The sequence below is a fragment of the Cupressus sempervirens genome, chromosome 11, assembly GCF_028749045.1.
Source record: "Cupressus sempervirens isolate cs-2001-9-10 chromosome 11, ASM2874904v1, whole genome shotgun sequence".
NCBI classification, from domain to species: Eukaryota; Viridiplantae; Streptophyta; class Pinopsida; order Cupressales; family Cupressaceae; genus Cupressus; species Cupressus sempervirens.
Genome location: NC_143128.1, coordinates 596553490 through 596571785, shown reverse-complemented (window position 1 = coordinate 596571785; position 18296 = coordinate 596553490). Strand labels below are relative to the sequence as shown.

At 34.1% G+C, this 18296-nt stretch overlaps 1 protein-coding gene across 5 annotated transcripts in view; it reads right to left on the bottom strand.

The window, feature by feature from the left end:
• Positions 1-16300, bottom strand: part of LOC149531084 (DNA-directed RNA polymerase IV subunit 1-like) — a 179863-nt gene extending 163563 nt beyond the window's left edge. For 3 of the 5 annotated variants that reach the window (XR_016359176.1, XM_089811579.1, XM_089811582.1), the window contains exons 1-2: positions 15665-16300; positions 12414-12518 (exon numbers count right to left, since the gene is read on the bottom strand). Coding sequence is in view for 4 of the 5 variants with exons in the window: in XM_089811579.1 (XP_089667705.1) it covers positions 12414-12500 (87 nt within the window). In the remaining variant the exon portion in view is untranslated. Of the gene's footprint in view, positions 1-12413; positions 12522-15664 lie in introns of all 5 variants that reach the window. The other 2 variants (XM_089811581.1, XM_089811580.1) reach the window with 2 other exon arrangements.
• Between the last annotated feature and the right edge of the window lie 1996 nt (positions 16301-18296).

The window sequence follows — 18296 nt, the reverse complement described above, 5'->3', positions numbered from 1 at the left end:
GGAGAATGTGGTTGCAATTGGATTGACATTGGATGAAATTGATCTAGAAGAGGAGTCATTGGCATCCACATTCAATGTGGAGTTGCAAACACAATGTTCTACACCAAGTGGGGAGTAACAACTAATAGTGAGGACTAGACCCATTCCCCTCCCAATTTTTCGCTATAGTGGAGAAGAGATCATTAAAACTTGTAATTTTTAGCTTGCGTAAAAATGCAATTTACGATGATGATTTTCAAACACAATCATTATTTCCAAATACAATTGTCATAAATTCATGTAGTTATCAATTAGCTACTGTAAGACTATTTCTATTCAGGAATCAAATATGATAGAAAACACTTCCTTGTGATTTTAGACTCATTTAATGCATTTTGTAACTAAATTCTTTAAGAAATTAGTATACTTGGGGCTAAGGGTGAGAGTTTCTTGTGGTATGCACGAGATCACAATGTCTAGTCTCACCTCAAGTCATATGGTATCAATGGGCGTGTCGTATCAATGTCACTAGACACATTAAAAAGTTTACCCTATGGACTACAGTTTATACAAGGCTACTCAATTCATATAATATCAAAAAATAAGAATTGACAACTTTTCTTTGCTTTTCAAGTTTTTTCTCGAGACAAATTTTTGCTTTGCCAAGTCAAGTTCGAGTTTGTAAGCTACCTCTAGGATGTAATTGCGTCATTACTAAATCTAAAGGGCATTTTATATTGATCTAGGTCTCTTTCACTATAATGACAATTTTCACTTTTTCTCTTAAGATATACTATTTTAGTTGTACCCAAAAAAGGCATCCATGAACAAATAGTTGTTATTCCCTATGAAAACCTTTATGAACATCGTCAATAAATAGGATAGGGAAGGGGTTTTCAATTGCAACCAACTAGCACTTCTAATATTTATGTGAACCCTAGTTTGTCCTAACTCCTCCAAAATGATTATGATTTGGAGCATAATTTACTAGTTCTCACTTTAAAAGTGTAATACCAATATCCAACATCCTATTTACTAAACCAGAGTATAGGGTGCCTATAAGGCCTAGGTAGAGATAAAGTATCTCCCTTGAATTATAAGGATGGATACACCAAAGTATAGGGCATCCATAAAGCCTACGAAGAGATAAAATTTGTCCCAAGGATTATAAGGATGGATACAACAAGTATCCATAAGGCCTGGCAAAGATATATGGTGTAATGGTGAAATGACTTTAAGGGTCGTTCTAGGTTGACCATAAAGACGACTAGAGCCCAAGGAGGCCCCTTACCCAAGGAGTCAAATAACCTAATTATGGTCACTCCCAAAGATTAGGAAGTGAGAATGGGAAGGAGCAGTCACGAGCTGCCAAGTTGAGTTAAAATGTTGCACAAAGTAACTTCTCTAGGATTTGGTATAGAAATGGCTCGAGCCTAGGCCTCTTTTACACTTACCTTTATTATGTGAAAGAATCTGGATGCTTATAAATATATATAGAAAAGTTGTATAGAAGCTTTTTAACTCATGTATTGGTTCATCCTTGAGGACCCCATTAAATATTTATAATTAGGGACATAAGGAAGAAATAAAATCATATTGATGCTATGCTACAAATCTTAGAAAAAGGTGATCCAAAGATTGGTGGCCGATGGGTACTATTAAATCATAAGGAGAAAATATATTATTTTTTGAGGACGATCAATTTCGGAAAGGGTAGACTATGATGTGCCCTTTCTAGAATAAAATTCAATAAATAAATAAATAATAATATTAAAAGATTAAAAAAATAACTAAGTAATCATACAATATATTTAGCCCTTAGAATTTAATATATGAGAAAAGGAATACATACAATTGAATGAGAGAACAAAAAAAGTGATGACAAGAAATATTTTATACACCATCTTAAGCAATTAGAAGAGTTTTAGACAACCAAGGAATCATGACAAGCCATGTTTTATACACCATCTTAAGAAATGGAACAGGAGATATTAAAAAGCATATATAATAACTACTCTTCAATGAAGAGATGCAAACAAATAGAAATAAAAGTTCATTCAAAGAAAGAAGTTTGCTAGAATAAGTGATAAATCACTAAGACATTGTATGTGACATATATATATATATATATATATATATATATATATATATATATATATATGATAATAGAATCAAAAGCATAGCTATACTTACACCACATATTTACATATGTGTGTGTGTGCATGTCAGTGTTCCTGAGCCCACAGGAGTCATGCGGATAATGATGACCCGCAGGCTGAGCACTACCTTGTGGGTTTTTATGACCCGCACAGGTGACCCGGCAGATCATGCCATGATCTGCCAAGTCCGTGCACCATTACGCAGCCGGCAGCAGCACTTTTGTTGCCACTAAAAAAAAAAACAAAAATAAGCACTTTTTACTTCCTTAACAAATGCCTTCTAATTTGCCCTAGAAGCATTTCTGATTGCTTGTTATTGGAAAAAGAGAGGAAAAGTTAGAGAGAGGAAGGAAAAAGAGAAGCCATAGGTTTGCAACCAGCAGTGAAGAAGAGCATCAAGGAGACCACAAGTCACAGTGGGGAAGCCATAGATTTGCATTGAGAGCATCAAGGAGGCCATAGCAAGACTTCTCAACTCATTTGAAAGAGTTTAGTTTTAAATTTTGTAGATTTTGTAAGTTTTTTCTTGTATATTTATAGATTATTCATTTTTTTTAATAAAATTGACCTTCTAAATCTTGAATGTTTTCATTTAAAATATAAATTGCATGCTTCAATGAGAGAAGTAGAACAATAGCAAACCCTTGATTTTTTTTAAAAAGCAAACATGTTTTTTGCTGATTTCCCTAAAACACATTGTACAGTGCACAGATTTGTAATTTTGTCTTATTGCAGCAGCTTCAGGTTTTGAAAACATTAGTTCTTCCCAATGCCTGCAAAAGTGTGAATCTTGAAAATATATTGAAGAGTTTCCTTGTAGACTGAAAAACCAAAAAAAATGCATGTTTTGTAAAGAAATTTTTCATGGTGGCATCAATAGGTTTAAATACCATGTTGTTGGCATACCTGGGAATGTTGTTGATCCATGTTTATTGACAGCTCCCGAGGCAATTTATTTATGTTGTCTCTAAGAAGAGGCAAGGGGAAGAGTAAAATGCTATTGAATCTCATTCATTTGCATTCGCAACCGCATCTGCATCCACATCTGTAGACTGCATTGGAGAGAGTGCTTTCATGCCTCCCTTTCGTCCTAGTGCTAGTTGCTAGTGCTTCTACTATTGCTCCTTCTAGTGGCACTATTACCCTTGGCCCTAGAGTCTAGAAATTAAAATTAGATAGTTACTCCGTGCTACACACTACTTGTGCAAAGCCCTCGCTTGAGAGCATGGGTTGGAACAAAAGGGTCCATAATGTTGCACAAAAACAAATATGCAAGTTGTGGTACTTTTGCAACATTCCATTTGTTGCAACCAGGTAATTAAATTTTCTTTGATTGCTTTGCTTTTAATATTAAATTTTAAAATTTATAGTTTAAAGTTGAACTTTGCTTTATCTAATGATTAATCATAATCTCTTTGTATCTAATGATTAATCATAATCTATTTGTGACATGTCTACTTATTGGCAAGGCATGATAGATGTCGTAACCATTTGTGGGGCGGGCTTTAAAGCCGCTACTGATGTTGAGTTAAGTGGCCCCCTCTTGTTAGAAATAGTTAATGACATGAAACTTGAGCTTGAGGACCACAAAAAGTCTTGGAGAAATAAGGCCATCAGGATAGATGGTTGGACAGATAGAAGGAATAAGGCACTCCTAAATTTTCTCATTTCCTATGGAGGTGATTAACCATTCCACTTCTCTAAATGTAGTGAATAATTAAATTTATACTTTGATTTGTTGATTGATCCATGATAATTAATAATTGTTTTCCTTTACTTTTAGGATCCACCATGTTTTTGAAGTCTATTGATGTTTCCTCACATGTGAAGAATGTCACATACTTATGTGAGGTTATTGAGGAAGTTATACATGAGGTAAAGCAAGAAAATGACCCATTGCCTTGACCTCACGTTAGAGGATATAGGCAAGCTTGAATTGGTCAAATCATGTGTTGATGGCCAAAGAACATTTGGAAGTTTATCTAAATAATGCTTTGGTCCTTACCATGATAAGGCAACACATGGCACAAAAGGGATTGGTTCATCTTGACATCACAAGAATTGCCTCAAGTTTCATCACACTAAAATCCTTGTTCAAATCAAAGGCACCTTTGAGATGCATGTGTGTTGGTGAGGAGTGGACTACCTCATCCCTACTACAACAACTGTGGGGATTGATGTGGTAGGTTGTATTTTTGATGAGCCGAGTTTTTGGACCCCTTGTGAAGGGATCATGGAGATAAATATATTTTTGTTTTGTTTGCATCTTTGCAATTTTTCTTATTTTAAATTTTAACATTATATGCAAGTCACTAAGCCCCTCTACGCACTACATACATGAGGGCATGGATAGGGTCAAGGAGGCCATTAGATCTAAGCATGCAGGAGTTGAGGATAAGTATGGACCCATTTTAAAGAATATTGATAGGAGATGGCAAAACCAACTTCACAAGCCCATCCATGTCGCAACTATATTTCCTCCATCCATCATTTTGTTCCCTTGATACCTTAAATATATTTTTGTTTTGTTTGCATCTTTGCAATTTTTCTTATTTTAAATTTTAACATTATATGCAAGTCACTAAGCCCCTCTACGCACTACATACATGAGGGCATGGATAGGGTCAAGGAGGCCATTAGATCTAAGCATGCAGGAGTTGAGGATAAGTATGGACCCATTTTAAAGAATATTGATAGGAGATGGCAAAACCAACTTCACAAGCCCATCCATGTCGCAACTATATTTCCTCCATCCATCATTTTGTTCCCTTGATACCTTCAAGCCAAATGAGAAGGTTCTTAGTGGCCCATACATAGTGATGCAAAAGATGACTAGCACATCTACAATGCAAGAGATAGATGCATAAAATAATGAACAAAGGGTGATTTTCGCAAGCAAGATGTGCAAAGAAGCTCGTATAGAATTGCAGCCAAGTAAAAATATATGTTAAACTTAGAGTTCTTAAGTTTATAATTTATGACCTATGCATTTTGATTTTATAATCTATCCTTAAAGCTGGAAATGTGATTGATTTCTTTTTTTTCCATAATTCAAATAGATGGTGACAAATTTTTTGGGCCTACAATCATGAACCTTCATTAACTTGCCTTCCGCATTTTGAGTTAGTCATGTAGCACTTTTGGATACCAGTACAATTGTCCATACTCGAGCGTATCCACTCGAAGAGGCATAATAGACTGTTTGTGGAGAGGTTGAAAGATCTTGTCTTCGTTCATTACAACCTTCGTCTTAGGACCAGACATATTGTGGACACTAACTCCTCTCTTATCACTCTAGCAAAGATCAATCCAAAGTATGACTCGCTCACCAAGTCTCCCCATGCTTTCTTCATTGAGGAGGAACATGAGTGAATTGACCAAGCAAACAGAGAGGTTCGGTTGTGTCTATAGCAGGGGAGGAAGATAGAGCATGATCAGCTGCCAATGCACCTGATTTTGATCCAAGTGGCACCTCACAAACAAAGACTATGGCTTGCTAGTTATCCAGGACCTACCTTAAAAGCATTTGTAGGAGGTAGAGAAAGTAGTTTGAAACTTAGGTTAAGCTAGAGCTTGAGCCATAGACTTGTTTTTGTTTAGATTTTGAGTTTACACATGTTTAAGAACATTCAATGTCATGGAATTTATACACATTTGACAATATTTATAATTTTCCATATTTATGTTTTCTATTTCCTTCAACTATAATTTACGTTCATACTTAGGTGATGGATGTATCTTTATGTATGTGATCATAATAGCTTCTATTTGATGATGTAATAGTGTTTTTAAGCTTATGAAACAAGTTTCAAGTCATAAAAAGTCTCTATTTTTTCATTTTGTTGAGTGATTGTCGAGTCGTTGCCAAGTCGGGTCGAGTCTTACCTTGCCAAGTCATAAGCAAGTTTGAGTCATGGAACTATGATATATATAAACATATTATTATATACATATGTAAGATAATAGAAATAAAATCAGATCATAATTTATGTTCTCATTATCTATTTGTGTGTCATTGTCAAATGGAGAATCATCGCAGAGGAGAAAATATAAATTGGAGGGAATTAACGAATAGGATGATGATATATATCATTCAAGAAAACAGATTCAAGGTGATTGTTCTCAATTCTCAAGTAGTTACACTCCATACAAGGGACCACTATAATATGTCTCATGTTTGTCAAATTCAAAGTAGCCACTATTCAATTAAAAACAATTTCAATTAAAAACAATTTAATTTATCTCACTCCCTTTTTCACAATGATGTGTGTCCCATGCAAAGCCTCCCCTACAAATCATATTGAGAGCAAATAATCCTTTACACATAAGGCTGACTAATTTGGCCACTAATTATAACTTCATACATGTTATGCCCCTTTGAATTAATGGTAAAATACACAACTTGTTTATTAGATCATCCCATCTAATCATCGATTATCTACCCAAATTGTCAACAATTCCATGATTCATTTCTAATATAAGACCATGGCCCTAGGTAAATATCACTACACCCCTATCATGCCTTAGCATTCCCTCCTACTTAACATGCATAATTCATAAACAATGGAAAAGAAGCTAAATAATAGATTTTTTAGATATTTGTTGATAGTGCATACCAAGCACTACAATTTATCAATCTAGATGAGAACTTTAAAGCTATTGTTCTTTCATGACTTCATCTTTTCTCTATGCAGATCTAAATTATTATAAAGTCAAATTATAATTGTAAAATGTTAAACACATAATTAAACATCAATAAAGGCCATTAAAATATTATTATCTCATTGAATACTCATTATTTTGATGAATCGTCTCAACCACTACATCCATCTAACTTACTAAAAATAGTAAGGCCCCCTCTAACATCCACAGACTTACTATAAATAGTAATTGCTTCAAAACAGATGATGGATCTAGTAAGAAAAACCCTTAAATTGCCACCTGAAGAGCTCCAAAACTCCCAAACTAGACCCTCTAATCCATCATACTAGCCTACAAGGGTCAATTAATAGGCTAATCCCTTAAACTCCAGAGCTTGGCAATTGATTTGCTAAACTACATTGAATGTTGTGATCTTTGTCTCAAATTTTGAGTCTAAAAAATTAGCGGGAATCAGCATCCCAAGGTCAAATATGCACAAGTCTCTCTTAATATTGCCAGAGATGCTAATGTAGCCATTTGTTCAAAAGCTCTCTAAGACTACTCTCTAATTACATAAAATTCACCTCATACTAACACCTACAATAGGAGAACAATGTGCAATTTCACATATTTTCCTCAACAATTATTCATCAAAAAGATTTAGATCTTCAAATTTGCTTTCTTTTAATTTGGCCATATCATTGCTCTAGTATCAATTACTTCAAATTTGCTTTCTATTAATTTGGTCATATCATTACTCTAGTATCAATTATGGCCTCCAAATATCCAACGTAAAGAGAATAATTGAAAACACATACATGAACCAATGCATAAGATATATATTGGACCAATTTTCCATATTCCTTAATATACTCCAAAATAGAAATAATTTAAGTTAGGTTTACATCATACTAATATATTTTTTAAGGAATCATTACAACATACGTTCCCTCTAAATTCAAGATCTATTGTGCTGATCCACTTACTCTAAGAGTCTAAAGGAATAATCCATAACTAATCTCCCTCCCTTTTGTAGTCCTGCACCTCTCTCTATTTTATATCCTCTCATTGATAGTGGAGGCAACCTTTAAATATGAGACCAATAAATTTAGTTACAAATTGCAATTCAGGAAACATTACATCCCTTTGACCTAGTACATCACCATCCTATCTAAACATTAGTTACGCGAAGTGCATACTTGCTACTTTATGACCCATTATATTAATAACAGGGCCTATACCATTTCACCCTATTATGTCATGATAGACACTTCCAATTTGAATTGAATATGCAATATGAGTTCCTAAGTAGAAAACTTGACACTGTGTGCAATTGCAAATTATTTGTAATGTCCCCATTTTTAGCAAGCCCCTATAGTTGGTTAAGGTTAGTTCATCATCATGACCCTCATAAGTTGACAAGGAGGTTTGAGTGTCTCAATTGTGGACTTGCTATTTTTAGTAAGTCTATTTTGGGGAACTGGCATTTGGTAGTGCAATTGGTAGCACTGGCAGTTGGTCATCATCTGCATTGGATGCAACTATTTAATTGATTGGTTCTTATTTATTAATTAATTATTGAGGCTTCATTATTATAAAGGCATTTTATGTCATTTAGTGTTATAAAATGAAATTGTGAAGATGAAGCTTCTTAAGTGAAAAATGTGAAGAAGAAGCGAAGTGCCAATTTGTGTTATAAATATGAGCCCATTTGTGAGAGAAAGGCATCCAATTGTCTATTTGTTATTTATTGTCTCTTGTGAGAGTTTCTAAGTTTGTGAATTTCAATCCATTGCTGAAGTATATGGATTTTGACTGAGTATTATCGTTTCCTCTTATTGTGGCTACTATGGCTTGAGAAGCAAGTGATTTCTGAAGAATTTGGTGATCAAGAATTGGAGTTGTGTGACCAATTCACACAGCTGCTGGGGCATTTCTTAGTTTGCGTATCTGGATGTCTTTTCCTACTGTTCTCCTGAGACTGAAAAGGCAATTAAGGGATGCAAATTGGTGACTGTGGAATCTGATTGTGAGCGCTATCTCTATCAATTAGCTGGGTGTTTTATATTTCTGTTATTCTGGGTGGTTTTTTTTTATTTTGGGCATAAGTGTTCAGTGCTGTTGGACGCACCAATTTCCCTCATATTTGGCACGATTTCTTGCTGCATTTTGGAATGGAGTTCCTCTGTATTTAAATGCCCAACCCCCTGCTTTAGGCATTGTTTTCCTAAGGCACATGAGCAGGTCAACTGACACCTGATGAGCTGAGAATTTCAGCACCCTAACTGGGTAATTTAAGTCTGAATTCAACTACTGTTTGCATCTAAATCTGGGTGGCTAATTCCCTGGTACAGGGTGGCATTGTTTAGTGGTCAGTAGGCAATATATTGGAGTGTTTAATCTGCCTGGGCGCCTGCGCAATTCCCTTCAAACTGGACGTCTACATTTGTTGCAGTCAACTGCCATAGCTGGCATCCATTGGCTTATTGTTCATGGTCTGAGGTTGGTATTAGTCTGAAGCAGAACAAATTTATCTCCAGGTTCAAGGTATTCTGTCATAGTTTCTTCTATTATTGCAATCAATAAATTGAATAGGCATGATATGGTAGTTGTCCACTTTTCAAATTTGGCAATTCAAGTGGATAATAAATTTAGCACCCCTGTTTCATTTCATGCTTTGCTGTAAGTTCACTGTGAAATAGCAATCTGCATTGCAATTTTAATTATTGTGATAACTGGCATTGACATATTTGGTGACAGCAATTCCTTATTTTGATATTTGTGTTTGCATTTCCAAGTTGAAGAAGTTGTGTATTATAAATCACCAAGCAAATTTGTAGTATTTAGCATTAGAGTTGTATGAGCCAGTTGGGGTTCTTTACACTATTGTTCTTCTATAATTGTTTTCATTATGTGTCTTATGAGCTAACGTGTCCTCATCAATTCCTCACTCCACTCATCTTCCAGCCAGATTTGACCCCAAAACCAAAGTCCCTTGGCATTCAGCAATATCTAGGTCTTCAAATCTCAAATGGCCTCAAAGAATTATTTTTGCACTAGGTGCCATTTTAAGTGCTTAATGCCTCCTCCATAGTCCAATGCCTCTTTTAAAAATTATCTTGTTTATAATGGAATGGACAACCAATTTAAAGTTAAACATTCGTAGTCAAACACTTTGTTTCCTCTTAATATAGAAAAGTTAAATGCAAAAAACAAGGCAATTTAGCATGTGCCCCCCAAATGATTTTAGATCCATACAATGTATATCAAATTACGGTGATGTTCAACTTTCCTTCAGTTTTACCATACAGCTTAATGCTCCTAGAGATAAGCATACTGCCACTTTCAAAACCTTTCCACCATGCTACCTAAAGAATTTACATCTCTACCATGAAAAGCTTTGAGGATACTGCTCATCCAAGGGAAATGAACCCCGTAATACATATCTATGACGTTGAGAAAAAGCTTAGTTTGTATCACTAGTTAGAAACCCACTGAAGTAACTTAATTGACAACTCGCAAACAACAGATAGGATTACGCTCAAGATATCAGTTCAACAAAGACAAAAAATAAAAACCCCACGCTTGTTCAACCTTTAGAGGACTGTCAAATTCTCTGATTTCTACAAAAAAGATGACTTGAAAGAAATCCTTCATTCTCAGAAGCGTGCTAACTAGAACCTGGTATAAGGATTTTACAAGCTGAAGATAAAATACATATCCAAACCCTACCATTGGAAGAGTTTGATCCAAAACTATTGTAGTATTGATCCAAAACTATTGTAGTATGATGTATCTACTATAATGATCTACGTTTGTTGAGGCTCAGCATAATGGTAAGTCAAGGATGTGGGGTCCTTGGTCAGGGCTAATTGTCGTATGGATTCTGTCTGCTAGATAACAGCATTTTCAATATAGAAAACAAACATAAAAATATATCTATATTAGGGTCCGTTTGGTTTCTTCCAAATGATAGGAATTGGCTTTTTCAAAACCTGGATTTGAAAATTTGTGCGTTTGTTTCAAAATTTGCAAAATGGAATTAGCATACGGGCCTTCCAATTTTGTCTCAAAACCAGGTTTTCCAACTTCCTAAAAAAAGTAGGAATTGAAAATCAAAACCTGGTTTTGTTTTTTAAGGAGTTTAAAAACAATAGATTGGACTACTTTTTTAAATTTGCCTTCAACTCCAAGCTTACGCATAAAAATGTGCCTTCATACGCATCTTCCGAGTGAAACAAACGGTTTCAGTAAAATCCCAAAAATCCGAATGAAGATATGCAAAACCTTGATTTGGCTAAACCAAGGTTTGTAGAAATCTGGGTTTTTTAAATTCCACGAACCAAACGGACCCTTAAGGTTCAAGACAACTAAGCATCAAATTTATGTTTTCTATTGAATCTATTCTGTTTAGCACTTGGAAAGAAATAAGCACCATAGATATTAATTTCATGTACTATCTAAGGCATCTAGTGTTAAACAAATAGGCATCATATGCATACATACATACATCTGTACACTCATGCATACATTCATTCATGCATCCATCCATGCATGTATATTATGGTGTGTTTAATAAACAAAAACATTGGTGAAAATCATGTTCCCCTACTCTTAAAGGATTAGGAACATAGTCTGAAAAGGAATTCATGCAACCACCAAACTTGAGGAGTCTACATTCTTAATAATTTAAAACAGCCAATGCAAACGGTAGCTAAATAGCAAACTAAAACATAAAATATATAAGGGAAATTTGAGGAAAAAAACTAAGTGTTCCCCTTGGTCAGATTTGTGTTTTGATTTCTGTTTAGATGTTGCCAAGGCAAACAAAATTGCATTAGGATATGAAAACTTTCTTGCAGCTTTCAATAAATTATGATATATTAGAACCTTGATATGAACGCATTGAAATATATTTGACTGTTTTCTTATTGCATTTTCCCATTATTTGATTAACTCTCTAGTCCATACCAAAGATTAAAGGTTTAAAACATATGCCATGCTGAGAAAAATATTTCAGAAAAAATAGGCTTAACCCATCCAAGGTAACAAATTGTCAAAGAGTGATGCCTTCAAGCTTGTACTGCATAATTATCCTCAAAAAATATTTCCTAATATTGTCAAAACATGCATCATCTGCTATGAATATTTTGGAAACTCGTGAAGTAGAGATAAGTATTTACTATTAAGCTGTCCACTAGGATTTTAGCTGTGACATCTGGGTGCCTGAGAGCAGAAGCAATAAGAACAGGTTCACGTCCTAAGCAACTTTGGCCCAACATATACTCCACAAGATTGGCATTTAAGATGAGAATGTATATGTTTTGTCCTTATTTTTTAACAAAACTTTGCAAAATTCATTTCGAGTAGAAGTAAACGTATCAAATAGTTTCAACAAGCGATTCACATTAGTGACCACAAACACTTCAATGAATAGGAGAGGCTCACAATAGAAAAGTCGAGTATAAGTTAATTTCATCATAAGTTTCACCATATTTCAACAAATAGGAGACAGATCCCTTATTCCATACAAAAATAACATGATATAGAAGGTTGCTCAGGACAAATAGCTGAATACTTTTTAGTAACTACCAAATTATTTTGTGACAGTACAAAGGTGATAAGGGCACTTACAATTTCGTTTGTTGTCAACAGATCAAACTTGATACCAGTCAAGTTTGCCAATGGCACAATGTCATCCCGTGAACCATCGTAGTCCATTTAAAAGATTTCAGTTGTCTGCTGCACAGAGGTATCCAGAAAAATAGTTATATGTTTTTATTACAAGCCATAAACAAAGCATTTCTAATTTTAAATCTCAAAGATATCTTAGACAAGGATCCAGAAGGTAAATCAGCTGTTCATGACATCTTAATCTGATAGAAGGAAGTGTTAAGAGGAAAATTAATTTGAATTTTTGAGCTGCAAAAAAAGTTCATTGGAATAAATCATTCAGATGTTTCAAGTTCAAGACAGATTATGTTATATAAAGTAGCTAAACCATTAACTTTCTATTTAACTTCTTTATAGTTTACTTGTCCATTGAGTGTAAATTGAAATATATGCTACTGGTAAAAAAGTGTTTACATATATAGAGACTGATAGTGATAGATAAAATGTTATTTAGAAAATCTGACGTGCTCATTTTCTCTCATTAGAAACAAAGCATACCAGCGCAAAAGATTTTTTACCATTACATATTCAGAAACACATGCCTATCCTGTTAATCATAATCCTGGAAAGAATTTATGTTGAAGAAACCTTGATAGTTTTGATGCATATAATTTTACATTTCAGGATTATTAAAAAAAAAGAACAAATTTGGACTAATCCTGTATAATTTTTTACATTTTCTTTTGCTAATGCTCAATGTGTAAGCTGAACAATCATAACAGTAGTGTTACCACTTGCTCTATTCTTTTGTTCAGTAAAAAATAAACATGATGTCATCATATACATGAGCATTATTTTACTAATATTCTGTTCTGTGTTATCTGTTACCTCTAAGATCATGATATATTAGTACACTTAGTTCGTGCCAATGGGTATAAGCAATAACCCAATCAATAAACATAAACCAGGTTTATCCCTATACACAACAGCCTGGTTAAATTAAGCTATCGGAGCCAGACTTAATGCAGTAATCAGATTTGGGCATATTTTAATTGTCTATTAACAAGATAAGTTTTGGGAAAATCAATACTTCTTTATCAACAATAATATAGATTTAAGAATTAAACTCACTAATCTTATTAAGTCTCTCTTCAGAAGATGTTCAGATTAGGCCAAATATACAGTTAGACCAGAAAAATACATTTAGGATCTAGACAGGCAATTAGCAAGACACTACATTGTCCAAAAGTTAACGGTTATTAGCTCTGCTGTATTCTATAACAACATTTTGCCTTAAAGCCTATTGTAGACTGCATTTAAAGTCATCTTAAGTAGAACTCTTATAAATAACAGTTATTAGCTCTGCTGTATTCTATAATAACATTTTGCCTTAAAGCCTATTGTAGACTGCCTTTAAAGTCATCATAAGTAGAACTCTTATAAACCCTAACTTCCCGGTCAATTTAAAATTTTCCTTGTCCTTTGATGCAGCGGTGACAATGAAAAATGAGTATTTATATTCAATTACTTTGGGAAATTATTCATTTTGTCCCCTCTTAGTTCTATTTATTGACCAGGCAAGCTCATTAGACTTAATCTCTTCAGAATTAGTTAAGATCAGGTTAAATTTACAAGTTACATATCCACTTAGGATCTAGGATAGAGAATCAAACAATACAGAATGTTGTCCAAAAGTTGATGGGCATTCATTTTGATGTGTTATGTATCAAAATTTTGTATAGAAGCCTCTCTATTGTAGAATGGATATAAAATTGTTTTTCATATTGTATTTTTTCCCGCACTTATATAAAGTTTTTTCATATTGTATTTTTCCCCGCACTTATAGTACTTTTATTTTAAGTTTTCCTTGCACTTCAATGCACTGTTCACTATGCAATGTGAGCAGTCGAACTCAATTCCCTCGGAAATTAATCATTTGTTGCACCACCTGATGCCCAATCAAGTTTTTAATTGCAAACGATGGTTCTCAAGGTCTGTTCCAAAACTAGTTCAAGCTTGAGCTAATGTATAGAACTACCCTAACCTCATCAAAGGAAAGATGGTTGTGTTCTGGAATAAAAAGGATTGCAATGAACATAGAACTCTTTTCCATCCAAGAAGCATGTCAAATTCACGAACATGGTCTACAAAATAATCCCTAGTGCAGCTTTTCATCTGTCTGTATAATGGCATGACAACTAACAATGGATGTTAAAAAAATGTCTAAGAAGGCTGGGCATGAAAACAATGTCATGTGATGCAACTATGGGATCACTGAACTTTCGGCAACGAATGCAGCAACTTTCCTAACACTGCCATCTAAACAATAGTGATGAAAACTACCTGCAGATAGATCACTCAAATAAGCATGGAATTCATATTCAGCTAGTTCATGGCCGTGTGCTCTATGTTCAGCTTGGATGATTAGTTTCAGATTTCAGTCCACAAAAAAGCACCTCGGCATGCTCCTACACAGGTAGACGTTCAGAGAGTATAATTCCAGAACCGACACATCTCAATTTGAATATTAACAGGCCTTACAGGTATTCGTTTTGTTACTTATAGACTATATGACCATCTCTTTTAAAGAGAAATTGGTATCGTCATCTGGCATGACCTGCCTTTATGAATAGTCGTACGGAAAAGACTATCACAGACCTATTGACCTGACTGCTCTCCGCTAACATCTAAAGAATTTCCAACCCAATAAAATTTGTGGCCAAAGATGTTTACCACTTCCTTAACCAACCGCACCTTAGGATAATCTACGTTTGCAATACAATAGTTGACAGATTAACATCGATTAAAATCATATTTAAACAAACCCTGGTCACTAAACAGTTATAGCGGATTGCTTTCTCTGAACCAACCGCAGCAATTCTACTGTAACTTTGAAGCATTTAAAAAATTGAATCAAAATGACAATGGTTTACAATCCCGCGCGATTAGTTGTCTCATACAATCCGACTACATTTTTCTTTAGGGAAAAAATTTGGGAAACAAACCAAAAGAATTACCATTAACTGCAAAGTAAAAAATTCGAGTACCATCAAGTCCATGAACCACATGCAACTACTCTCGTTCAATGTTTTTGCGACTATGGCAAGAAAAATAAATAAAACGAAAAACAAAGCAGACAGTGAAACCAATGCCAGAAATTATACTTGCTACTGAAGTATTATCGAAGTTAGCAGGAGAGAGCAACAGTCTTTAATCTTATACTGATCGTTTTCATGGTTCTGTTCACAAGAGCAAAGAAATGAGTAACCTACAATTGCTGCAGCTTCTTGAATTCTTATGGTGTATGCTCTGCTGCGGAGAATGAAAATGGATGTCTCGAGAGACTGTGAGCGCGCTTGTATGTAATGAGTGAGAAGTAGGTTTAAGATAGCGACGATTTCCTCACCCTATCGTTTAAAAAACGCTCCAATTAATACTCCCAGCGCGAGCCGCACACATGCACCCGGCATGCTCACAGCTCCCTGTTCGAACGGCATGCTTTTAAAAATTAATTATCAAAAAAGCATGCTTGCTTGAATTTATCGGATCAATAAGTCTAGCTGCTTCCGCCAAATTTCATGATAGTTTCATGCACCGAAACGCCATGATCATGACGTGGATGGGTTTATATAGTTATTCAAAGTGAGGAGTGGAGACAGAGGGTTACCTTCGATATTTAATGCAGCTCTGATGAAACGTGTCATCCGCAATCGGCTGCATAGGGAATGCAGGAATGTCTTGGTTTATATTAAAAAGATGAACTTTTCAAGTGCTTTGATTCGTAGGAGATGAGTGTATTATGTGTAGAGCTTATAAGCTATGTGGGAAACGTCCCACCAGTTCTGCAAGTACTTGGAATCCCGTGTCTCCTGAATTGGTAATCAGCATTTAAAAAGCTTTTTGGCTTTGGAAAATTGCACTGTGACTACCGTGTATAAAAAGTTGTCATGTGAATGTGATGATTAGTCATTGGAATGCATTCTTGTCATAAGCATTGATCATAAACAAAGTGTAATCATAGATTTGGATTCCCTTTATTGGATAATAATTAGTGTTAAATCTACTAGTGAGAAAAGTAAATCCTATTGAAATTTGTTTAATGATGGGATTTTTTAATATATATGTGTATTTATTTAGAAGAAATAATTTGCTACAAATAGATTTGAGTGGCAAAAGTCTAATGGCTTTAATGTTGGGTGAGATAATTTATAAGATAGTAGCTACGAAGTTAGGTAACATAATATATAATAATATAGAGTTTTATATAGTTTTATATAAAATTTACATCATATAAAACTATATAATAATATTAACATCATATTAACATTATATATATATATATATATATATATAATTTACATCATATAAAACTATATATTATTATATATTATGTTACCTAACTTCGTAGCCACTATCTAATTAAATATGTGCATGGAGCCAAAATTAAATTTACATCATATTAACATAATATATAATAATATATAGATATATATAATTTACATCATATAAAACTATATATTATTATATATTATGTTACCTAACTTCGTAGCCACTGTCTTATAATTATCTCACCCAACGTTAAAGCCATTAGACTTTTCCCACTCAAATCTATTTATAGCAAATTATTTCTTCCAAATAAATACACATATATTTTTTTATTTTTTTAAATATATATATATATATATATAATTAAATTTAATGTAAAATGTGCATTAATCTAATTAAATATGTGCATGGAGCCAAAATTAAGGCATTTTAGTTTATCAATGTGTTTATTATGTTATTGTATGTGGATATGCTCTCTAAATATAAGTATGGATTTTTCAATATGATTCTAAGAGATGTTAGATGGATTAAAGGATGATTCTAATAAGCAAAATTAACTGAGAAACTAAGTGTCAGATAGTGAATAAAGATGCAAAACTACTTGATATTAAGTATGAAACTAATCTAGAATAGCCATGATTATATACTATGATGAATAAGATATTATTAAAAATGTTACAATGATACGAAGGTTGCACAAATGTGTTGTAAAACTAAACTAGCATGGTAATAATGGAAAGAAGTGAGTGTTGAATTCCTCATGGAAAAGCTCCTATTTATAGGATTTAGTGGGAAATGGATGAGGATGATTCAAAGTTGAATGAAGGGCTAAGATAACATAGGATTGCTGAAGTGGAGGCCAAGTGTGCAAGGTAATCGATCATACAAAGGGGATGAGTTGATCACACATTTGTAAACAACCCTTGAATGGGAAAGCTCATTAAGAGGAGACAAGGTGAACAAGTAGAGGTGGCTCAAGATGCCTCACACATGTGTAATCATGCAAAAGGACATGGGGGACAAACATGTAAGAAGGGATAATAGGTTATTTATGGAAGGTGGTTAGCCACATTGAGAATGGGCGATCACACATGTGTGAGTAATTTAAAATTTGTAGGAATTACATGATTAGCTCAATTAATCTTGGATTAATCAAAGACGTAGGTTTAAAAGTGATGGTCATGGATGCTAGGTTAGGGATTTAGGCTAGGTTTAGAACTAAGAAAATCATAGTATCGAAGGCTAGGAAAGGAAAATTTAAATAATGGACTCGAGCTTGACTTGATTAGCGAGACCTTCTTGTTATGAAGCATGAGGTCATGAGGTGCAGTCTCCCCTAAGCCTACCATTGGAAATAATAGGTACTAGGGGGGTGAATCAATACTTAAACAATTCTCCAACTTTTCTTGATATCCTTAACTTGCAACACAAAAAACTTCCTAAACTATAAAGTATGCAACTGAAATGTAAAGTAGAAATGCAATAAACAAATTGACAACACATGCACATACAACACTTGGATTTTTTTCTCATGGAAACCCTTGGTCAAAGGAAAAAACCATGATGGGGATGACACCC